We start from the raw sequence: 26,274 nt of genomic DNA on the forward strand, positions 1-26,274 counted from the left end.
GAGTTACCATATGACTCAGGAACTCCACTCCTAGGTATATACACCCAAGAGGATTAAAAACACACATCCACACAAAAACTTGTACAGGAATATTCATAGCAGCTGCATTATTCCTAATAGCCAAAAACAACCCAAATGTCCATCAACAGATGAACGGACAAACAAAATGTGATATAAATCTATATAATAGAATATAACTCAGCCATTAAAAAAATGAGTACTGATACATGCTACAACATGGATGAACCTAGAAAACCTTATGCTAAGTAAAAGAAACCTGACACAAAAAGGCCACATATTTTACAATTCCATGTATATGAAATATCCAGAATAGGCAAATTCATGGACACAGAAAGCAGATTAGTGGTTGTCGGGTCCTGGGAGGAGGAGGGAACAGGGAGTGACTACTAAAAGGTACAGAGTTTCTCTTTGGGGTGATGTAAATGTTCTAGAATGAGATGAGTGGTGAGTTGCACAACACTGTGAATGTACTAAATGCCACTGAATTGTACACTTTAAAATAGTTCAAATGGTGAATTTTATGTTAATTTCACCACCAAAAAAAAAGGGAATGAAGTACTGATACACGTTACAATGTGGATGAACCTTGAAACCAGTATGCTAACTGAAAGAAGCCGGATATCATGTGACCCCATTTATGTGAAATTTTCAGAATAGGAAAATCCATAAAGACAGACAATAGACTGGTAGTCGTCAGGGACTGAGCGATGTGGGGATAGGGGGTGACTGCTAATGGATATGGGGCTTCAGAGTGGTGAAAATGTTCTGGAATTAGATAGTGGTAATGGTTAACAGACTAGTGTCTGTATCAAAAACCATAGAACTGTACACTTTAAAATGGTGAATTTAATGGCATGTGGATTATATCTCAGTTTTCAAATTTTTAAAAATAAATAAATAGAGCAACTAAGTGTTAGCATGTGGGGAAGGAAAGAAGAAAACAGGAAATACAAACTACCAGATTTGTTCTTTCCTGGAATGAAGGAGAAAGTTTACTTAGTTAACCACAGAAGTTCAGTAGTAGAAATAACAATGCTTTGTTAAATGTTTTGCTCCTCCATTCTTTAACAGTTTGAAGGCATGGGCTTACAACTCTGTCATTACAGGTTAAGTTTGGTGCTGGGTAAGATTTAGGTATAAAGACTTCAGACCCTACAAATATTTCTTACCGTTATAATTGGCTGCATCAGGATCATCCACGTTAATGGCAATGACTTTCCAGTCGGTTTCCCCTTCATCGATCATAGCCAGTATGCCCAGAACTTTCACCCTGATTATTTCCCCTCTTGCACATACCTGAAAGTCAAAAACCACAGCCAGGTCAATACTACAGAATGAAACTTTGGAAGAAAAGTTTTACTTGGTGGATAATAGGAAATGAGGAAGACGCCAAATTTCTGCAAACTTAAGATTGTTCTTTTAAGCAATTTTTAAAAAGCTAGGAGGGACCTTCAAGATGGAGGAGGAGTAAGATGTGGAGATCCACCTTCCACCCCACAAATACATCAAAAATACATCTACATGTGGAACAACTCCTACAGAACACCTACTGAATGCTGGCAGAAGACCTCAGACTTCCCAAAAGGGTCTTGGTGCTCCAGCCAGGTGTCAGGCCAGAGCCTCTGAGGTGGGAGAGGCGAATTCAGGACATTGGATCACCAGAGACCTCCTGGCCCCACGTAATATCAATCAGCGAGAGCTCTCCCAGAGATCTCTGTCTCAAAGCAAAGACCCAGCTCCATTCAATGACCAGCAAGCTCCAGTGCTGGATACACCATGACAAACAACCAGCAAGACCCATTAGCAGAGAGGCTGCCTAAAATCATACTAAGTTCACAGACACCCTAGAACACACCACCGGATGCGATCCTGCCCACCAGAAAGACAAGATCCAGCCTTATCCACCAGAACACAGGCACCAGTCCCCCCGACCAGGAAGCCTACACAAGCCACTGAACCAACCTTACCCACTGGGCACAGACACCAAAAATAATAGGAACTACGAACCTGCAGCCTGTGAAAAGGAGGCCCCAAACACTGTAAGTTAAGCAAAATGAGAAGACAGAGAAACACACAGCAGAGGAAGGAGCAAGATAAAACCCACCAGACCAAACAAATGAAGAGGAAACAGGCAGTCTACCTGGAAAAGAATTCAGAGTAATGATAGTAAAGATGATCCAAAATCCTGGAACTAGAATGGAGAAAATACAAGAAACGTTTAACAAGAACCTAGAAGAACTAAAGAGCAAACAAACAATGACAAACAACACAATAAATGAAATTAAAAATTCTCTAGAAGGAGTCAATAGCAGAATAATGGAGGCAGAAGAACAAATAAGTGACCTGGAAGATAAAATAGTGGAAATAACTACCGCAGAGCAGAATAAAAAAAAAAGAATGAAAAGAATTGAGGAAAGTTTCGGAGACCTCTGGGACAACATTAAATGCACCAACATTCGAATTACAGGGGTCCCAGAAGAAGAAGAGAAAAAGAAAGGGACTGAGAAAATATTTGAAGAGATTATAATTGAAAATTTCCCTAATATGGGAAAGGAGAGAGTCAATCAAGTCCAGGGAAGAACGGAGAGTCCCATACAGGATAAATCCAAGGAGAAACACACCAAGACACATATTAATCAAACTATCAAAAATTAAATACAAAGAAAAAATATTAAAAGAAGCAAGGGAGGGCTTCTCTGGTGGTGTAGTGGTTAAGAATCCCCCTGCCAATGCAGGAGACACGGGTTCGAGCCCTGGTCCAGGAAGATCTCACATGCTGCAGAGCAACTAAGCCCGTGCACCAAAACTACTGAGCCTGCGCTCTAGAGCCTTCAAGCCAAGCTACTGAAGTCCGCGTGCCTAGAGCCCATGCTCCGCAACAACAGAAGCCACCACAATGAGAAGCCCGCGCACCGCAACAAAGAGTAGCCCCTGCTCACCGCAACTAGAGAAAGCCTGCGCACAGCAACGAAGACCCAACGCAGCCCAAAATAAATAAATTTATTTTTTAAAAAAGCAGCAAGGGAAAAGCAACAAATAACATACAAAGAAATTCCCATAAGGTTAACAGCTGATCTTTCAGCAGAAACTCTGCAAGCCAGAAGGGAGTGGCAGAACACATTTAAACTGATGAAAGGGAAAAACCTACAATGAAGGTTACTCTACCCAGCAAGGATCTCAACCAGATTCGAAGGAGAAATTAAAACCTTTACAGACAAGCAAAAGCTAAGAGAATTCAGCACCACCAAACCAGCTTTACAACAAATGCTAAAGGAAATTCTCTAGGCAGGAAACACAAGAGAAGGAAGAGACCTACAAAAACAAACCCAAAACAATTAGGAAAATGGTAATAGGACCGTACATATGGATAATTACCTTAAATGTAAAAGGATTAAATGCTCCCACCAAAAGACATAGACTGGCTGAATGGATACAAAAACAAGACCCGTATATATGCTGTCTGCAAGAGACCCATTTCAGACCTAGGGACACATACACACTGAAAGTGAGGGGATGGAAAAAGATATTCCATGCAAATGGAAATCAAAAGAAAGCTGGAGTAGCAATTCTCATATCAGACAAAATAGACTTTAAAATAAAGACTATTACAAGAGATGAAGAAGGATACTACATAATGATCAAGGGATCAGACCAAGAGTATATAACAAATGTAAATATTTATGCACCCAACATAGAAGCACCTCAATACATAAGGCAAATGCTAACAGCCATAAAAGGGGAAATCGACAGTAACACAATAATAGTAGGGGACTTTAACACCCCACTTTCACCAATGGACAGATCATCCAAAATGAAAATAAATAAGGAAACAAGCTTTTAATGATACATTAAACAAGATGGACTTAACTGATATTTATAGGACATTCCATCCAAAAACAACAGAATACACTTTCTTCTCAAGTGTTCACAGAAGATTCTCCAGGATAGATCATACCTTGGGTTACAAATCAAGCCTTTAAATTTAAGAAAATTGAAAATGTATCAAGTACCTTTTCTGACCACAATGCTATGCGACTACATATCAGTTACAGGAAAAAAACTGTAAAAAACACAAACACATGGAGGCTAAACAATATGCTACTAAATAACCAAGAAATCACTGAAGAAATCAAAGAGGAAATTAAAAAACACCTAGAAACAAATGACAATGAAAACACGATGACCCAAAACCTATGCAATGCAGCAAAAGCAGTTCTAAGCAGTTATAGCAATACAATCCTACCTCAAGAAACAAGAAAAATTTCAAATAAACAATCTAACCTTACACCTAAAGCAATTAGAGAATGAAGAACAAAAAAACCCCCAAAGTTAGCAGAAGGAAAGAAATCATAAAGTTCAGATCAGAAATAAAGGAAAAAGAAATGAAGGAAACGATAGCAAAGATCAATAAAACTAAAAGGTGGTTCTTTGAGAAGATAAACAAAATTGATAAACCATTAGCCAGACTCATCAAGAAAAAAAGGGAGAAGACTCAAATCAACAGAATTAGAAATGAAAAAGGAGAAGTAACAACTGACACTGCAGAAATACAAAGGATCATGAGAGATTACTACAAGCAACTCTATGCCAATAAAATGGACAACCTGGAAGAAATGTGCAAATTCTTAGAAAAGTACAACCTTCCAAGACTGAACTAGGAAGAAATAGAAAACATGAACAGACCAATCACAAGCACTGAAATTGAAACTGTGATTAAAAATCTTCCAACATACAAAAGTCCAGGACCAGATGGCTTCACAGGCGAATTCTATCAAACATTTAGAGAAGAGCTAACACCTATACTTCTCAAACTCTTCCAAAATATAGCAGAGGGTGGAATACTCCCAAACTCATTCTATGAGGCTACCATCACTCTGATACCAAAACCAGACAAAGATGTTACAAAAAAAGAAAACTACAGGCCAGTATCACTGATGAACATAGATGCAAAAATCCTCAACAAAATACTAGCAAAATGAATCCAGCAGCTCATTAAAAGGATCATACACCACGATCAAGTGGGGTTTATCCCAGGAATGCAAGGATTCTTCAATATACGCAAATCAGTCAATGTGATACACCATATTAACAAATTGAAGGATAAAAACCATATGATAATCTCAATAGATGCAGAAAAACCTTTTGACAAAATTCAACACCCATTTATGATAAAAGCCCTCCAGAAAGTAGGCATAGAGGGAACTTATCTCATCATAATAAAGGCCATATATGACAAACCCAGAGCCAACATCGTTCTCAATGGTGAAAAACTGAAACCATTTCCACTAAGATCAGGAACAAGACAAGGATGTCCACTCTCACCACTATTATTCAACATAGTTTTGGAAGTTTTAGCCACAGCAATCAGAGAACAAAAAGAAATAAAAGGAATCCAAATCAGAAAAGAAGAAGTAAAGCTGTCACTGCTTGCAGATGACATGATACTATACATAAAGAATCCTTAAGATGCTACCAGAAAACTACTAGAGCTAATCAATGTATTTGGTAAAGTAGCGGGATACAAAATTGATGCACAGAAATTTCTTGCATTCCTGTACACTAATGATGAAAAATCTGAAAGAGAAATTAAGGAAACACTCCCATTTACCATTGCAACAAAAAGAAAAAAATACCTAGGAATAAACCTACCTGAGGAGACAAACGACCTGTATGCAGAAAACTGTAAGGCACTGATGAAAGAAATTAAAGATGATACAAAGAGATGGAGAGATAGACCATGTTCCTGGATTGGAAGAATCAACATTGTGAAAATGACTATACTACCCTAAGCAATCTACAGATTCAATGCAATCCCTATCAAACTACCAATGGCATTTTTCACAGAACTAGAACAAAAAGTTTCACAATTTTTGTGGAAACACAAAAGACCCCGAATAGCCAAAGCAATATTAACAAAGAAAAATGGAGCTGGAGGAATCAGGCTCCCTGACTTCAGACTATACTACAAAGCTACAGTAATCAAGACAGTATGGTACTGGCACAAAAACAGAAATATAGATCAGTGGAACAGGATAGAAAGCCCTGAGAAAAACCCACACACATATGGTCACCTTATCTTTAATAAAGGAGGCAAGAATATGCAATAGAGAAAAGACAGCCTCTTAAATAAGTGGTGCTGGGAAAACTGGACAGCTACATGAAAAGAATGAAATTAGAACACTCCCTAACACCATACACAAAAATAAACTCAAAATGGATTAAAGATCTAAATGTAAGGCCAGATACTATAAAACTCTTAGAGGAAAACATAGGCAGAACACTCTATGACATAAATCACAGCAAGATCCTTTTTGACCCACCACCTAGAGAAATGGAGATAAAAACAAAAATGAACGGGACCTAATGAAACTTAAAAGCTTTTGCACAGCAAAGGAAACCATAAACTAGACGAAAAGATAACCCTCAGAATGGGAGAAAGTATTTGCAAATGAAGCAACTGACAAAGGATTAACCTCCAAAATATACAAGCAGCTCATGCAGCTCAATATCAAAAAAACAAACAACCCAATCCAAAAATGGGCAGAAGACCTAAACAGACATTTCTCCAAAGATATGCAGAATGCCAACAAACACATGAAAGGATGCTCAACGTCACTAATAATTAGAGAAATGCAAATCCAAACTAAAATGAGGTATCACTTTACACTGGTCAGAATGGCCATCATCAAAAAATCTACAAACAATAAATACTGGAGAGGGTATGGAGAAAAGGGAACCCTCTTGCACTGTTGGTGGGAATGTAAATTGATACAGCCACTATGGAGAACAGTATGGAGCTTCCTTAAAAAACTAAAAATAGAACTACCATATGACCCAGCAATCCCACTACTGGGCATATATCCTGAGAAAATCATAATTCAAAAAGAGTTATGTACCACAATGTTCACTGCAGCACTATTTACAATAGCCAGGACATGGAACCAACCTAAGTGTCCATCGACAGATGAATGGATAAAGATGATGTGCCACATATATACAATGGAATATTGCTCAGCCATAAAAAGAAACAAAATTGAGTTATTTGTAGTGAGGTGGATGGACCTAGAGTCTGTCATACAGAGTGACGTAAGTCAGAAAGAGAAAAACAAATACCGTATGCTAACATATATATATGGAATCAAAAAAAAAAATGGTTCTGAAGAACCTAGGGGCAGGACAGGAATAAAGATGCAGATGTAGAGAATGGACTTGAGGACAAAGGGAGGGGGAAGGGTAAGCTGAGACAAAGTAAGAGAGTGGCATTGACATACATACACTATCGAATGTAAAATAGATAGCTAGTGGGAAGCAGCTGCATAGCACAGGAAGATCAGCTTGGTGCTTTGTGACCATCTAGAGGGGTGGGATAGGGAGGGATGGAGGGAGACACAAGAGGGAAGGGATATGGGGATATCTGTATACATATAGCTGATTCACTTTGTTATACAGCAGAAACTAACAGAACAATGTAAAGCAATTATCAATAAAGATGTTAAAAAAAAAAGCTAAACAAGTGTCCATTAGTCCCATCAGAGTTGAGGGTAATTAATGTTTTTAATCTGTCATCGATGGTGCTGAAGAAAAAGTCCTCCATAATTTATTTCAAATGCCTATTTTAATGTACTTTCTTTACCTTTTATTTTATAGAAGTCACTGAGTTAGGCAAGTCATACAATATGCCTGAACTTGATGAGTTAAGCAACTGAATGACAACTTTCTTTTCAGTCGCTTAAGATTTTCTTGAGGCTGGGAAAGATCATAAAGAAAATAACTATAGTCAGAATCTTAGAGCAACCCCTACTTGAGAGAGGAATCCCTACCATAAATCTCCAACTCATGAGGTTACCTGGTTTGGGCCAATTCACTGGTCATTCCAAATCCTTAGGCAAGGTTTGCCTTGTTGCCTCCTGGTAGCCTTCATCTATTGACTACTCATCTGCATTCTAAAGCAATGCAGAACATGTACAGTTCTTCCACACACAGGCATACAATACACATTTTTTTCTAGGCTAGGTTTAAATGTACAAATTATAATGTAGAAATGCTTAGAATGGAATGGAAGCTTTTGTCACCCAAAGAGACCCATCATAATTTCACTAATATTCATATATGTTATTTACAATATTTTTAAAAGTATGAAGTTTGTATATTTCATTGATATCATCTCAACTCTACAGAAAAATATTTCAGATTCCGTTACCTTGCTTCCAATTTCACACACATCAATTGGGTCATTGTCACCACAGCAGCCGGTGTGTTCATCATTGTGTCTTGGGTCTTCCCAAGTCTAAAAAAAAAAAATAAGATACAGTATATCATTCCCGTATATGCTAATGACAAAGTGGATCATGTTGGCATTAAAAGATAACATCCCATGATCTTTCTGCAAAAATATGAATCTTCAGCTATTTATTCTCATTAAAAAGATCTTTTTTAAAAATAATTCTTTATTCACGTCTAAGAATCTTAATTACACACAATAATCTTAACTAAATGCTGGGCTCCTATTAAGTGCATAATGCGGAACTAAATTTAATCTTTAAAATGGATAATGATGCTATTTTAAACAAACAAAACCCAACTATCTAATAACTGAGACAATATGCAAACACAAATGTAGAGCCAGATGTTCACTTAAAAAATATAGTAAAAGAAAACTGCTTTGATGAACTTTTAGTACTTACTATCTTCTACTAACCAGATTTTCTTTAAAATAAATCTCCAAGCAGAGATGGGTAGGTGATAATATTAAGATGGAAATGACGTGTGCTGGTGGCAAAAATGTCATCGCTGACAAGGAGCCAAGAATAAAAAGTTTAATCAGGATTTGCTGAAGCTTTAAATTGCTGGGTTTCTTCCCTGCTAAACTGCAAGACAGAGTCCTTGCAGAGCAGCTCACAGAAGAAGTGATGGCCTGTGCCTGCCAGGAAGTTCAGTTTAAAGTGTAGCTGTTGTTTTGGTTCTTTTCCCTCCCAATCCGGAACATATTTCTTGGATTTGTTTGCTTACTCGGCTGGAGTAAAGGCAGAGAGATAAAAGTAAAGGGGGAAAAGGAAGACTGGACCCAACAAAGCCAAATCCAACCTACAGAAGTGTAAGTATTTCAGCAATGTGTTCCCAGAGGGATGATATTTCAAGGCTAAATAGTGAATCAACTGAAGCACAAGGTGAAGTGCTGTAACGAAAGCAAACGACTTTGTGACTACCTAGTAAGCTGGATGGGTTTGACCTATGTTTTAGTAACTTACAGATCGTTTCACAGTAGATTCCACTTAATAGACTTAATGGTTAATAAAAACAAACCATTTATCAACAGGAAGAAAATAAATTGAATATTTCATTTAAAGATCCTAAGTGCCACAGCATTAGCTTAACCAAACCAGAATTAAATATACGTTATTTACTCATTGTAGACATGATTCTAGTGATTCTTCATTCAAATATTAAATAAGAGTCTACTACACACTGGTATTGTGCTGGGGATAAATTGGTAAACAATGCAGATGTCCCCCCTCCTCAAAGTTTTGACTGTTTAGGAAACAGAATCCCATTATTGCTTTACCACAAATAGCTTGGCACAAAGAAAGTAATCAGGACTATAGAGATACAAGTCAGCAGCTGTGAGAACTTACATGTGCCAGGTACTAAGTGCTTTATTCCTCAAATAGACACACAAGCTATGTACTAGGAATATCCCAGGAGAAAATATTAACGTCTCAGGGAGGAAGAAGCAGAGGCAAGTTAGATAAGCTTTCGTAGACAGTTTAGATTTATTTTCAGTTTTAGTGAGGGCCACTGGTAGGTTTTAAGCAGGGACATGATAATGAATCTGATTTAAGCTTTAGAAGGCTGCAACTGGGACTTCCCTGGCAGTCCAGTGGTTAAGACTTTGCCTCCCAACGCAGGGGGTGCGGGTTCGATGGGGGAGTTAAGATCCCACATGCCTCCCGGCCAAAAAACCAAAACATAAAACAGAAGGAATATTGTAACAAATTCAATAAAGACTTTTAAAATGGTCCACATCAAAAAAAATCTAAAAAAAAAGTAAGTGGCAGACTTGGAATTTGCGCCCTCACCTGTGTGGTGCCATAAGATCAGTGCTTTTAAGCACTAGTCTACATGGCCTCTCTCAATAGATATGCCACTCGTTCTGTAAAGAAAGAATTTGTGTAGTTTATAACCAGTCCATATAAAAAAATATTTCAGAAAAGAACAAACTTTCAAATGTGAATTCAAACATTGTAAATATTTACCTTTTAGTTCATCTTGAAAATAAGTTATTTAAGGAAGTATTAAAATGAGTTAATTACCCCTTATGTTTTTATAATCTACTATAGCAAAACTTTTTGAAGGTGTTTAAATCTTTTTTACTAACAGTAGTAGGTTAAATTTTTGTAAGCTAAAAAGTACATTTCTAGCGAGTGCACAGAGACATACCTGAGGGATGGCACCATAGTTCCAGATATATCCTTTATAAGGGAACAAATTTGCAACATAACGGAGTTTTCCTTTTTTCACATCTTGTTTAATTGGGTTTAAAGGATCCTTTGTAGCAATCTGAAATAAAAAATTTCAAATCATTGTATATTTGTATGTGAAATACTATTCAAATAGGGATTTAAGGAAATGAATTATGAAATGCACTAGTTCCACTTTAATGATATATTTTTACCCCTAACACTTTTATAATTTGAAATAAGTTTCTCCATAACCAGCCTTTAAGTGGAAAACATTTGAGGTATACAGGAACTATCACGAAGGGAAAAAGAACATTTACTAATTCCAGAAAGCAAAAATTAACTGGAATAAATCCTAACATTTGAGAAAATATCTAACTTCAGCTTTCCTTTAAAACATTTAAAATTATTCAAATATTTGGCTGTCTATTACATGTGAAGTGTTGTTACTGTCAGAAAGCATTATTAAGTGACAGAAAATGTTACAAATATCCATAATGAAAAGTCAAATCTATTAGGTATCATCAGAAAAAAATTAACAGGGACTTCCCTGGTGGCACAGTGGTTAAGAATCCACCTGCCAATGCAGGGGACGCGGGTTCGAGCCCTGGTCCGGGAAGATCCCACATGCCGCAGAGCAACTAAGCCCGTGCTCCACAACTACTGAGCCCTCGTGCCACAACTACTGAAGCCCACGCACCTAGAGCCTGTGCTCTAGAACAGGAGAAGCCACCGCAATGAGAAGCCCGCGCACCACAATGAAGACCCAACACAGCCAAAAATAAATAAATAAAAAAATTTAAAAAGAAATAAATTAACAAAATGTGACAAAAATTCCAATAAAATCATTTATGGCTGGAGTGACTGAAGCAAGCCTGTTGACTACATGGAGGAGTCAACGATGGAATTAAAGGGAAGAAGACAAAAGAGAAAAAGGTAATTCTAGGCTTTGGGAATGACAGAAGGAAAGTCTGTAGCATATTTGTAAATAGTAAATGGTTGAGTTTAGTTGGAGCACAGAGGGAAGACTGGCAGGCAATGGGAGATACAGCTGGAAAATAGATTGGGACTAGAAAGAGGACAACCTTGGACATTAGTTGTTTAACCCTTGAGCAAATCGGTGCAACTAGATCAAAACTAATATCCAACATCTGACTAGCAAAGGTGAAACATACCTCCATTTTTGCATTCGACCAGCGTGGTACTTCAACCACCATGTGGAACACATCCTGAAAAACACAGAGAAGGTGAGATGGTCACAGGAGTTCAATTATTCTATTACTTCAATGAGTATGCCCCAGTCCTTCCAAAGTTAAACTGTTCATTGTATCAAATCTTTGAAGTCACGGACTTTCAACAAAATGCATCAAAAAATAAGGCAGACTGATGGATGAAGAGATAAAGCAAATACAGCAAAATAATTGTAGAATCAAAGTAGTGGGTGTATGATTGTTCACTGTATTTTTCTTTAAAGTTTTTGTTTGTTTTATTAAACATAGTAAATTTTTCATAATAAAATGTTGAGAGGGTGGGGTGGAAAGAATTTTCCTATAAAGAACGGAAACAGTTTTAAACATAGCAGAACTTGTATCTCTGAGGAGGGCCATCTTCAAAGCAACTGTCTCCATAGGCTATGCATATCCTCCAGTGACAGTGCAATTACTCAAAATGTTTTTGGAACTTCTATTTCAGAGGGGGTTTATAAGACAAGCCCCAAATCAGAAAATTTATTTGTCATACGTTAGTTTTAGCCTCAAACAAAATCAATCAGCTTGATTGCCCACATTATTCTCCCAATTAGGCTGTTTTTAAAAATCAGGTACTCCTCAAAAACACAAGAAGTTTGATACTGAAGATAAAATATTATGTTCCAAAAATATTTTAATCAATGGCAGTTCTATTGTAATTAGTTTACAGCCTTAAATGGACTACTTGAAATTGGATGACATATTAAAAAATTCTCAGATGCTTAACTGCTTAAAAACCCAATTAATGAAAAAATCACACGTTGTCATCTCCTTTGCACACCAGAGTCAAATACCAAGTTGAAATACATTTTGTAATTAAAACTGAGCTTTAAATAGTCAGAAAATTATTTTTGCCAAGGAATAAAACTAAGTTCAGTTTTTCAATTTCAAACCTCTACAAAGGGCACACATGAAGCCAACTCTGCCATTACTTTTATAAAATGCATATTTTAAACAGTTGATTTAAAATGAAAATCACTTAGTTACAAACTTGCTAGAATTACTTCTTTGCTACTTTGCATCAAAAAACAGGTACTGGGCTTCCCTGCTGGAGCAGTGGTTGAGAGTCCGCCTGCCGAGGCAGGGGACATGGGTTCGTGCCCCGGTCCGGGAAGAGCCCACATGTCTCAAAGCGACTGGGCCCATGAGCCATGGCTGCTGAGCCTGCGCGTCCGGAGCCTGTGCTCCGCAACGGGAGAGGCCACAACAGTGAGAGGCCCGTGTACCGCAAAAAACAGACAAACAAACAAAAAACAGGTACTGATAAGCTATTGAATACAAGGGAATAAGTCAAAGATTTCCAGACAATAATTAGCTTCTTGCTATTTTAGCCAAGCAGAAAGCTCCACAGATTTGCATTCAAGAGGCTAAAATTTCTGTCACTTACTGAGGGAGACTAAAGTATTCCATAGTTTCTGCTCCAAGCCTCCTGACGTCTGCCTACTCTATACAATATAAAAACCACAATGAATGGAGACATTGTTTAAATCCAGGACTGAATAAACTGCTCTATCCCTGTAAAGTCATAACTGGATGGTTTTAGAAAAAGTAACACATTGTTCATGGGTAGGAAACCTCAGTCCCAATCTTCGATTACATTTCATTCTACTCATTGGAAGCGAGACCTGTGTCTGTCTAGCACCACCCCTATGCCTCAGGTGTTAAAATGAAAGATCTGCACGTCCAACACCAAGTCAAACTTAAAAGTGTACAGCAGTAATACCCTAAAGGTCCACAAGATAGAGCTGTTACTACATGAAAGATCACCTGAGAAGAGAAAACCAAAGAAACTGGCTAGTTTTTTAAAAGAAAATATTACCAAATGAATAAATTGCCTCACGAAAAAATGTAGCAAATAAAGCTAAAATCAGTGATTCAAAGTTTGGAAACTATACTGAACACTTTAATGGAATTAAATGATAAATACATAGAGATCCTCAAAAACCACATTACCTAATATTACAAACCTACATAATAGGAAAGCAGAAGAAAAGAAGAGAAAGAGAGAAGAAAGAACCATCATTACAGGAAAGAAAACATCTTTCAGGAAAAGACTACTGCAAACAGAAGAACTCCGAAAGCCTGAGGGTTTGGTACTTTTGAGAAATTAGCTGGGCCAAAAATAGCAAGGAGTATCCTGCAAGGAGCCTCAGAGACAATTCATTCATTTTTGCCAACATATATTTATTGAGCACCACTGTTTTGTGCCAGATACTAGCAGTGAACAGAATTAAAGCGCTTTTAACTCCCTAAGAGTTGGATCGCCAAACCAGGTCATTTCAGCTTGCAGGCCTCATGCTGTAGCCTGGGGTCCACAAAGCTAGGCGAGGGACTAGTCTGTAAAATGAATGTTTAGCATGTTTTCAAGTGTATGTAGATACCGTAGTGATTACTGGATCTTTTAAAAAATTAATTAATTATTTTTGGCTGGTTGGGTCATCGTTGCTGCACGTGGGCGTTCTCTAGGTGTGGCGAGCGGGGGCTACTCTTCATTGTGGTGCGCGGGCCTCTCATGGCGGTGGCTTCTCTTGTTGCGGAGCACGGGCTCTAGAGCGCAGGCTCATTAGTTGTGGTGCACGGGCTTAGTTGCTCCGCAGCATGTGGGATCTTCCCGGACCAGGGCTTGAACCCGTGTCCCCTGCATTGGCAGGCAGATTCTTAACCCCTGTGCCACCGGGGAAGTCCCTGTATCTTTTTTTAAAGCAATGAATGTGTAGTAATTTTGTCACTACTTTCCCCATCAATCATTATCAAAACAGAGGGTTTTTTTAAATTATTTTGATATTAAAAAGGGCAGACGTTCTTATTCTTTAGAAGGAACTACTAGTAAAGAACAGTTTATTTCTCCTAGACACCATGGCTACAATTCAGCGTGTTGCCACTAGGTACAGAATGATAATTAGGATTTTCAGGGCAACTGACATGAGAATTTCAACCAATCACTCCATTGCTACTAGAAAAAAACACTTTTACTGTTAAAACATTATGCATTCTATTTGGAACTCTTGTGCACTGTTGGTAGGAATGTAAAATGGTATAGCCACTGTGGAAAACAGTATGGTGGTTCCTCAAAAAATTAAAAATAGAATTACCATATGATCCAGCAATTCCACTTCTGGGTATATACCTCCCAAAATTGAAAGCAGGGTCTTGAAGAGATATCTGTACACCCATGTTCATGGAAACAGTATTCAAAATAGCTAAAATGCAGAAGCAACCCAAGTGTCCATCAAAGGATGAATGGATAAGCAAAATGTGGTATGTACATACAATGGAATATTATTCGGCCTTAAAAAGGAAATTCTGACATGTAGTACGACATGGATGAACCTTGAGGACATTATGCTAAGTGAAATAAGCCAGTCACAAAAAGACAAATGACTATATGATTCCACTTACATGAGGGATCTAGAGAAGTCGAATTCATAGCGACAGAAAGCAGAATGGTGGTTGCCAGGGGACTGGGGAATTAATGTTTAATGAGTATGGAATGCAAGTTTTCCAAGATGAAAGGAGCTCTGGAGATGAAGGGTGGTGATGGTTCCACAACAATATGAATGTACTTAATACCTCCAAACTGTATGCTTTAAAATAGAACGGTAAATTTTATGCTTTATGTATTTTACATGAAAAACTGGAAAAAATTATGCCTTCTAATATTTCCAATGTTTACGGCATTTAAAAGAATGAGACAAGATTTTAGGAAATTTAGTACTACCTAGTTAAAAATTCATGCCTTTTTTCTCTAATCCTAACTGGTTTAAACTACTACTTAGCTCAATCCTGGATTTAGTGTCTTATTATTTCCATTGTTAGGACTTCTCAGAACTGTTCTCCACTTCTGCTATGCTCTGGATTCTCAATCCCTGCTCTGGCACCAAGCTTTCAGCTCCCTGTTTACAGTTTCAGAGAAAGGAAGGAAGACATTGGTATCCCAAGTAGGATGATGCTGACAAGGCTGTAGGAGGCAGGGGAAAGGCAAAGCATAGCTCTAAACTCTGACTTCCAAAGTCAGAGACATAGCAATCAGTCTGACTTCCCAGATTTACAGTCATTTCAACAGGAAGACAAGAATGTTAATGTTATAGATGTCCAGATTCTAAGGAGATTAGAAACTTAAGTCTAAATCATAGCATTCCACTAATCAAAAAGATTTAAAATAAAATTGTTTTACAGATAGAAGAAATATAACCTATATATTGATCGGGCTTTTAACTTCATTGATGAAACAGGAGTATCACAGTAGTACCGTGATCATAGGTCTCATCTCCAAACTGGTTAGTTTTCTTGTGGATCAAGTTAGTAGTCTGACAAGTCATTTACTAATGAATAGGCCATGGCTACTTGGTAGGCTATTATTTCTAATATCATTAAGTACATATACAGGGAACATACTCTTAATTACATCCCATCTCTGAATCTTAGTAGTAAAGTTAAATGTGTCTTTATTGGGAGACTTATGAACACCTCATGACTTATGATCTTTTCCCAACACTGGATCTGAAGCCTAGTGAACATGACTTACTGTATTGCAAAGCTGCATAAGTAACTTAAATTAGCATTTAAGTTGACTCTTCATGTGTTTCTCTAGATAACTTCAGAAACAAGTACAATAAATACCAGACTTACGAAGAAATACAAAATCATCCTGATTTCACCATCCTTTATTTTTCCATTTTGCAATAAAATTTGGAGGAAAACAATGGTGGTAGAGAGGATTTTCTTCTAAATTTATCTAGAGATTAGATATAAAGCAAGAGGCTAATAAAAAACAAGGGCAGTTTGCCTTTTTTTTTTTTTATCTCTAGAGTATTTTTGGAGAATAAAATTCCTATCAGAAGAGCTCATGTAGTTAGTAAGGAAATGCTCTACTCCCATAAAGGTGCTTTTGTAAAGGTATAGCAGATTTCATCATTTCCAAGAATATTTTTATCCTATTAAATGCTCACCAAGTAACACTTGGTTTTAAGTTTTGGCTTCAAAGCCAGTTCTGTGATTACAGGATATATTCTAAGTTGTTAAAAGTAAATGGGTTCCTCCTGTGCAGTATCAATGGAATTGTAAATTGGTGCACCATTATGGAAAACAGCATGGCAGTTCCTCAAAACACAAAATAAGAAATACCATATGATACAGCAATCCCACTTCTGGGTATTTATCCAAAAGAAATTAAATCAGAATCTCTAAGAAATATCTGTACTGCCATGTTCACTGCAGCATTATTCACAATAGCCAAGATACAGAAACAACCTAAGTGTCCATCAATGGATGAGTGGATAAAGAAGATGTGATACATACATACATACATACATACACACACACACACACACACACACACACACACACACACACACACACTGGAATATTCGGGCTTTTTTAAAAAAGAAAAAAGGAAACCCTGCCATTTGTGACAACACGGATGAATGTGGAAGATATTACGCTAAGTGAAATAAGTCAGACAGAGAAAGACAAATACTACATAAACTCACTTGTATGTGGAATCTAAAACAGTTGAACTTATAGAAACAGAAAGTAGAAAAATGGTTGCCAAAGGCTGGACGGGTGGGAGATATGAGGGGATGTTGATCAAAGGGTACAAACTTTCAGTTATAAGTGATAAGTTCTGGAAACCTAATGTACAGTATGGCTCTATGGAAGTTGCTAAGAGAGTAGTTCTTAAGTGTTCTCACCGTACACACAACCAAAATAAATAGGTGAGGTGGTAGAGGTTAACTAACGTGATTAGTGGGATCATTTCACAATGTATACATATATCAAAACATCACACTGAACACCTTAAATACAATGACTATTTGTCAATCATACCTTAATAAAGCTGAAAAATAAATTTTTAAAAAAATTTTAAGGAAAAAATAAATGGGCTCCTGACTTCTTTCAGTGACAAGTGACAAATGTCTATTGGAGAAGCTGACACAGAAGAAATATGATGACCGAAGTTCACACTGTGTGCTTCTTATTCATTTAGAATTATAACTTCACAAAGGAAAACGTGATTTATACCAACCCCCGAAAAAATTGCTCAACAAATTGTTGAGCAGGGGAGATAGTTAAAAAACAAACACCTTTCAGTAATGCTCATTTGTTTTCCAATCACACAGATGTTCTACTCATAGCAGTTTCAACAAACTATTGTATTTGGTAATGCATACTGCCATATGCCACATACACAGAAAGTAATAAAACTTAATTGACACGTCATAACTAAGAATAAGCTCCTATTTTTTCCCCTCAGATGAGCTTTAAGATGACTCAACTTTGAAAACAGATATTCTAACCATAATCTGTTTACTTTCTTATCTTTATAAAATCAAGCAAGAGTCTGCATTTCCAGCTGTCAACATCTTCTATGATCTGCAATGACTAAGAATTTTCACCATAGAACCTTTTCCAAGAAAAATGCACATTTACACCAAACTGCAATTTCAGACAGAACTCGGAACCTCAGAAACCCATCGATGAGTATTCCAGGGTCTCAGGGCCACCAAGAATTCCTGGACTAGAAGACTTTATAGCTTTCCCGAATGAAGGAAGTTCTTACTCATTTCCCTTGAATTCTAAGCGTAAAAAAAAAAAAAATTAAGCAAGCCTTTTATTCTGCTTTTTTTCTTTGTAAATATCAAAGAGATAGTTACTGTAGAAAATTTGGAAAATATCAAAAAGCACAAAGTAAAATCCACCACCTTTATCACTCGAGGCAGTGTGGCTCAGTGGCTAACACCACAGGTTCTGAACAAGAATGCCTGGGTCTGAATCCTGCCACTACCGCTTATGAATTCTAGTTGGTAATCCTGGACAATTAAGTTACTGAAAGAACCCAGCTCACAGACTGAAATTATGGCTAAAGTTGAAAATCCACATAAGGGCTTTAGCATAGCGCTAAATGTAATGTAAAACACCCACTAAGACCAATAGTGCTCAGAGGTAAAGCAACTTGCTCAATATGGCAAAGCCAGTTAGTGGTAAAACCAGGACTAAAACCAAGGTTTCTTACTTCCAGTTCAGTGATCTTTATACAGTAGAGCTCCGAAAGGCTTCAGACATAACCAGTCATTATGGTTAACATCATCATCCTATTGTGGGGTTTTGGGGGGTTTTTTTGGTTTTTGTATATCGAGACTTTATAAGCCAGGCATTGTGACTGCACATTACATGCATATTTAATCAACACAACTTTTTTTTGTAGTCAAAGCTATCCAAAAAACTTTTGTCCTTTTACTTTTTGTGTGTGTGTGTGTGTGTGTGTGTGGTACGCAGGCCTCTCACCGCTGCGGCCCCTCCCGCTGCGGAGCACAGGCTCCGGACGCGCAGGCCCAGCGGCCACGGCCCACGGGCCCAGCTGCTCTGCGGCACGCGGGATCCCCCTGGACCGGGGCACGAACCCGTGTCCCCTGCATCGGCAGGCGGACTCCCAACCACTGCGCCACCAGGGAAGCCCTTTTAACTTTTTTTTTGATTGAAGTATAATTGACTTAAAATATTATACAAGTTTCAGCTGTACCACATGGTGATTTGATACTTCTATACATTACAGAATCATCACTACAGTAAGTCGTTACCATCTGTCACCATACAAAGTTACTACAATATTGACTATACTCCCCACGCTGTACACTACAACCCCATGACTTATTTTATAACTGGAAGATTTACCTCTTAATCTCCCACACCTATTTCCCTCATCCCCGCCTCTGGCAACCACCAGTTTGTTCTCTTTACGTATGTCTGTTTCTGTTTTGTTAAGTTTGTTTTACAACTTTATCTTTTGAGAAAATTGTTAAACCACAGATATTATGGTTAGAATATCTGTTTTCAAAATTTAGTCACCTTAAAGCTCATCTGAAGGGAAAAAATAGGAGTTTATTCTTAGTTATGACATGCCAATTAAGTCTGTTATCAGTTTTCATCTCTGCTGCCAGTTCTAACTTCGGTTTGGAAAACATAAAACAAAACCCCAACCATTCTATATACATATAAAGTTGGAGAAGACCAACAGTATTTAAATGATTAATTTGGTGACTTTTTTTTAAGTTCCATTTATAGAACTATCTACAAAAAGAAATAGAAAATTCAAAACAAAGCAAACCCTGTAGGGAAGTGAGTACTGCCGACCCTTGAACAACACAGGTATGAACTGTGTGGGTCCACTTATATGTGGATTTTTTTCAATAGTAAATACTACAGAACTACACAGTCTGTCGGTTGAATCTCCAGATACGGAGGAATCTCAGATACAGGAGGCCAACTATAAATTATACGCTAGTCAGGGCCCCTAGCCCCAGCATTGTTCAAGGTTCAACTATAATTTTAAAAGCATCCACTTGGGTGGCCTATCTCCTCTAAAAGTTTCAGGTACAGTAAGATAGTATCTTTAAAAATTTAAGAATGATACACAACTGCCAAAGATATCCTATTCAGTTTCTGAAGCACCCACCTATTTGACTAGTAGCTTGACTTTTTTTTAGAGGAGAAAAGTTCCATATTTATATATTCTCCCAACAGTCAGCTGAAAAACATTACAGAAGCCTATATTGTTAGAACTAGTATTTAACATGGAAGTTTAAGATATAGAATAGAAAATACCAAACTTCTAAAATGAGAACGTCAAGTCATGATACTTGAGTACTCTAAGATTTAGATAAAGCTTTTAATCTACCCAGTGTTTCACACTGTTTATGCCGATTATGTTCTGGATTGTTAAATTTTCTGTTATCTCAGAAGTTTTATGTCAGAAGACACTTTGAGCTACAGGTGTTTTTATATTTGATTCCAAAATAGACCCAAAGCAAAGAACAGCCCTACAATATATATACATCCAGTGAGTCCTTGCCTTTGCCTTCTTTTACCCAGTGGATTTGGAAATAACCCAAGTAGGGTATCTGAGTCACAAGGATTTCCAGAACTGGCTGGCTGGATTACCTAATGACACATATACTAAATCAAATGCTGTCCACGTTGAAAGGTCCTGCTGTGGAGTAGAATATAAGCCTTTGGTCATTTTTTCCTTATAGAGCTGAGTTGTGTTAAAGGCACATTCCCTCATTATCACCCCTCAAATGACTGACCATATTAGGGATAAAGTCGATGGCTACCCACACAAAAATGTATTTACATAAACTTAATCACATTGAAAATTTTTTTTTTCAAAAACCATACTCTTCTGTAACCAACGGAATTAATCAGATCTTTTGTTTAGGCTAGAATCCAAAATAGGTTATGTGTACCACACCCTTATTTGTGCTTTGTATAAACTAAACTTCCTTAAAAACAAAACAAAAAGAACCCTTTCCTGCCTCTGAGGCAGGAATCTGAAGTGCTGAAGTTCACTGAGGTCTGGACCACTGGTGAAATCCAGAGTCTTTGCAAGAGCTTGTACTCGTGAGCCAGCCCAATGTGGTACAAAAGGCAGATTCATTTGAGTAATCCCAGACTACAGATACAGCCAGTCCTGTAAAAAACTTCAAGGAGTTGCAGAGTGACCTGAGTGAAGATGTTTTACACGACACCAAAATGTGGTCTCAGCTTCCTATTTGGGGGTAACTTGCAGCAGCAACAAGACTAGGCACCATAACTGCTATGATTCTTCTGGTCCTTGGCTAGAATATTGTCCAATAACTTAAGGCTATGGTCTGAATGTTTGTGTCCCTCCAAAACTCATATGTTGGAATCCTAACCCTCAAAGGTGATGGTATAGTAGGTGGGACTTTTAGGAAATGCTTAAGACATGAGGGTGGAATCCTCATAAATGGGATGAGTGCCTTATAAAAGAGGCTCCAGGGAGATCGCTAGCCCCTTCCACCACATAAGGAAACAGCTAGAAGTCTGCGACCAGAAGAGGGCCCTTACCCAACCATGCTGGCACCCTGATCTCAGAGTTCCAGCCTCCAGAACTGTAAGCAGTACATTTCTGCTGTTTATAAGCTACCCAGTCTATAGTATTTTGTTATAGCAGCCCAAACAGGCTAAGACACTTATGAACGCAAAGAAACCCAGCTACAGGTCAAGAAAATGTTTCCTTTCCCTAGTACATCTGTATGACAAGGTACCATCAGTAAACTTAGGGTCATCATTTTATACCTCTTCATTATTCAAAATGGTCTGAGATGTTACTGCAAAGTACTTTGATATACATATTAATTATACAACACCTAATTTAAGCCAACCAAATGATGCCAATTCAAGAGGAAGGAAGGATTCTGCAGTTCTTGTCAACTCCCAGGGAATCAGATGTAACAAATTAAAAGTTTCTGAATAAATACAGCTTTGAGAATCCCAGAGGAGAACACATGCCAATTAGAGGTCTCTCCTGTAACTGTGGGACATAACTGCCCTTGGGCTGTTTGCTCCACTGTCTCCAGGTAGAGCCCAGCTCAGGCAGGCTGCTCAGAAGCAACACTCAGGTTAGATTTTCTGCCAGTGTCCAAGTGTCAGTGCAGAACTGTAGCAATCTTCCTGGTAGAAGTACATGAATTTATCTATTTATGATAGTCAAGCACAGAAAAAAAGTAAGACTCAGCACACACAAGGATAAAATTTCATCTTTATTATTCTAGACATGCACTGGAATGTGATATTCACATGTATTATGTATTGACATCTAGCTAAGGAAGATCAATAACCTATGAAGCTTTTATGACTCAAAAAGATTTGCACTCAGTGTGGATCCTTCTTGGTTGAATGAAAAAAAATTTTAAGGTATAAAAAAGAATCAGACATTTGTCCTTGTGTCAGTTCCTAAATACAGCACAAACCTCTCTTATTGGGAGGGAGGCTAAAACAAGCAATGGCTTTTTAAAAAAATAGCTATTTAAATTTGTACAAACAATGCATGCTCTTTGTAAAAAAAAAAAAATAGGAAATATAAAAAGGCAAAAATGAAAATAAAAACAAAAAGAGTTACCAGCAATTCTGGTGATTTTTTTTTTTAACCAAGGCAGCTTTAAAACATTTGTTTCTGTTCCTCTACTCCTTCTCCAAATTATAGTTGCTTCTTCTAACCAAATAATCTAGATTTAAGACTGTCTCCTTATTTAGTCAATGCACCTTTAACTCACAGCACAATGAGGCATTTTAAGCACTTGTTAAGACATATAAGAAAATCCGTACGTGGAACTAACTGATCTGAGCAATGAGACTACGGTCAGAGAAGGATGTCTTACCTTATCTGCATAAATTGGAATATCATGAAATGGAGATATATATTGTCCTCTTTCATTTTCTGCAAAATTAATTAGAAAAAGTTTTTGCTTTTATTGGTTAATTATATTTCCAGATGCATGAAGTACACATTTTTTAAGACTTTTTTTTTAAGAGAATTTTTAGGCTTACAATAAAATTGAGAAGGTACCAAGATTTCCCACATACCCTCTCTCTTCCCATTATCAACACCACTCACCGGATTTTATTCCCACCCCAGAAAAACTGGCTATATACTTCACCTTCCTGACTGCTCCAAGATCAGGTTAGGTTTTCATCCTACATGTTCCTTAGGGGTCTAAAAGGTACTAACCTCTATGGTGAGGGTGGGGACTGCCTTACAAGCCTTTGTATCACAAAGCCTAGCAGTGCGTGTATACAAAAAGCAATCAAATTGTTTGATTTTATACCGGTTAACAGTTAACAGAGCTCATGAAATACTTGGGCTCTGGGAGAAGGCAGGGGACCAATTTGCCAAACTATAAACCGTGTTGCTTTAAATGGTGTTCCAGGGAGACAGAGCCATCTTAGATTAGGATTTTTCTTAAGGATAATCTAGCTGTAACAGCACTTTCACAGGTAATTTCTGTATTCTAGAGACCTAACTACCATATCCAAAAAGTAATTTTAAAACTTCCTTACTATTCTTTAGAAAACCTTAAGGGTCAGTCCACATTGCATCCCTTCATGATTAAAAATCAAAGTGGAGGGCTTCCCTGGTGGTGCAGTGGTTGAGAGTCCGCCTGCTGATGCAGGGGACACGGGTTCGTGCCCCGGTCCGGGAAGATCCCACATGCCGTGGAGCGGCTGGGCCCGTGAGCCATGGCCGCTGAGCCTGTGCATCCGGAGCCTGTTCTCCGCAACGGGAGAGGCCAGGCGACAGTGAGAGGCCCACGTACCACAAAAAAATTAAAAAAATAAAAGTGGAGGGAATTCCCTGGCAGTCCAGTGGTTAGGACTCTGTGCTCTCACTGTGAAGGGGCCGGGTTCGATTCCTGGTTGGGGAACTAAGATCCTGCACGCCGCATGGCGTGGCCAAAAAAAAAAAAAGGACAAAAAAACTCAAAGTGGAATAGGCAAAATTGATCTGTGACCATCCCCAATGGCATACTGGTCCCTTCAGTGTCAATAGTGACTTGCGATCCAACCCACCACCAGTTTTAAAGAGACTGGCAAATGTAACATTATAGAGGTAAAAATCTTCTCCTATTAAGGATATTAAGAAATCTATGATTTTTTAAATTAAAATTATATAGTACTCACTACCAATACATAATCTAAGTAAAAACTGTATTTGTTCTGCAAATATAGCTTGAAAACAATTACCCTAATCATCCCCCCCACCTACAAACTAGACGGTCACCTCTCTAAATCCCTCCTGCAGAGAAATTCTGGAGCCAACACCAACTCCAGAAAAACAGTTCAGGAAACTATTTGTCAAAAGTTCCTGCACTGCCCTTGTTGCTGAATTCTGAAATTAAATAAAATGGGTGGAAGAGGTCCCACACGTCACTGGATTTTACATGGCAATCTAAACTTTAGTTGTGTAACTTTATAGTTCACTTTCCTTTTCCTCTCACACCAGGCTATTTTTTGCTAGGAGCTTTGTTCTTTCAGTATTACCATTCATCCCCTCCTCCTCTCTCTTTACTGCCCTTCATACACCGGAACTCATAGAATTCAAGGCACCTGCCTATTTTCTTGGGAACAAAATTGTAAAGAAGTTAAAATAGAAACGCCTCCGTTATCTCTAATAATCTTTTGGGGGCGGGAGGGGCGGGGAGGTGGGGAGGTGGTAAGAGGATAAAGATAAACCCGAGGTAGCTTTCCCCCATCTACAAGGCTAAAGGTGGTGCACCAAGGAAAGCAGCGCCTGCGGCCTCCTCGGCTCTAAACGCAGACTTAGGGGAGGTACCCCTTAGACGCGATCCGCTGCACAGGGGCCAAAATTTGGCACTTTCTTACTCATGCTTCCCAGATTGACGTCACCTGTTTGGAGGGGAACAGATTTCTGTCTCACAAGGCGTTTTCCCAGCATCAGTGCTACTGGAAAGCACGCGTCAGGTAGGCAGGAGCGCTACTGGGGCCCCAGAGGGATGGGTCCAGTCCTCCACTGATCGCTCCAGATCTGGGCCTCAGCTTCCCCGTCTGTCGGACGAGGGCCTGTACTTGACCCCGCTACGTGCCCACAATCTGAGCTATAGTGGAGGAATTAAGGTCTTAGGGAGTCACCACCATCACCTCCTGCCCCTCGCCACGCCGTTCCTCCAAACTGAATAATCCTCTTACGGGGATTAGTTTACCCCCAGACACCTTTTCTAGGGTGACTCAGTGGTTTCCTTTTCCCATCAGACACTGCCCGAGCCGGACACCTGCAAAACTAGCCTGGCCCAGGTTCAGGTCCAATCGAGCATGTGAAAGAGGAACGCCGACCCACGCCGTCCTGGCCGCGAGCGGGACGTGTGAAATGAGAGGGCCAGGCCCGCCCAGGCCCCCGGGACCGGCCCGAGGAGCCCGGCCGGCGCCCGGGACAAGGTGCCGAGCGCGGGCCGCAGCCGCCAGGGCGGGAGGGGAGGCGAGGCCCAGGAATGAATGGGCGGGCGGGCAGGGAGGGGCCGCGGGCCTCCGACACTCACTGAGGAAGACTCGGTACTCGAGGGTGAAGGGCGCGGCGCGCTCCTCGCTGCTGAAGCCGCTCATGATGCCGGAGACCTGCCGCCGCTGCCGCCGCTGCTACAAAGCCTCTAGCCAGCACGCGACGCCGACTGACAAGGAGTAAGCTCTGCGCCTGCGCACTGCCGTGACTGGACCGGCTAGCAGGGCGGGGAGCAGCCTTTAACGCTGCTGGCGCTCTCGAGCCCACGCCGCGCGCAGGCGCACTCCGTAGGGCCCGCGAGTCCCAGTGCCCCAGCCCCGCCCCCTCGGGCCGCGCCTCCGCGGACCTCCCCTCAGCTCCCAGGCTGGGCCACGTGGCTGGCGGCAGGCTCTGGCTGAGTGATCCGTCTGGGCTGGCGGGCTTTGGGGCACTGACGGAGGTTGTTAACACGTTCTCAGCTTCGACCGGCTAAGAATTGACCGTCGACCTTTCGCCTCTCACGCACACTGGAAATTCACCTTTGACTCACACACCCTTCTCCGCAGAGTAATTCCTTATCTCAAAAGACGTTTAGGAGTCAGCTGCTTTACCTGGCAATCCCTGCCAAGCAGTCTTAAAGGTGAGCGGTTTTCTGATCCTTTTAAGCAAAGTTAAGACATATTACTGACACCTGTAATGGCTACCAGCTGGGTAGCAGCTCCATCACTTTCTAGTGTATGACATGGAGCAAACTGCTGTT

At 39.3% G+C, this 26,274-nt stretch overlaps 1 protein-coding gene across 1 annotated transcript in view; it reads right to left on the reverse strand.

Moving 5' to 3' along the window:
- The window catches only part of PPA1 (pyrophosphatase (inorganic) 1), a 36,947-nt gene extending 11,171 nt beyond the window's left edge, over positions 1–25,776 (reverse strand). Inside the window, exons 1-6 of the mRNA XM_029201267.1 lie at positions 25,576–25,776; positions 22,903–22,961; positions 11,654–11,707; positions 10,459–10,578; positions 8,222–8,308; positions 1,191–1,317 (exon numbers count right to left, since the gene is read on the reverse strand). Of these exons, the coding sequence (XP_029057100.1) occupies positions 1,191–1,317; positions 8,222–8,308; positions 10,459–10,578; positions 11,654–11,707; positions 22,903–22,961; positions 25,576–25,639 (511 nt within the window). The 5' untranslated portion in view covers positions 25,640–25,776. The remainder of the gene's footprint in view (positions 1–1,190; positions 1,318–8,221; positions 8,309–10,458; positions 10,579–11,653; positions 11,708–22,902; positions 22,962–25,575) is intronic.
- Positions 25,777–26,274: the final 498 nt, after the last annotated feature.

The sequence above is a fragment of the Monodon monoceros genome, unplaced genomic scaffold (assembly GCF_005190385.1).
Source record: "Monodon monoceros isolate NGI ecotype Baffin Bay Population unplaced genomic scaffold, NGI_Narwhal_1 Super_Scaffold_4, whole genome shotgun sequence".
Taxonomy (NCBI): domain Eukaryota; kingdom Metazoa; phylum Chordata; class Mammalia; order Artiodactyla; family Monodontidae; genus Monodon; species Monodon monoceros.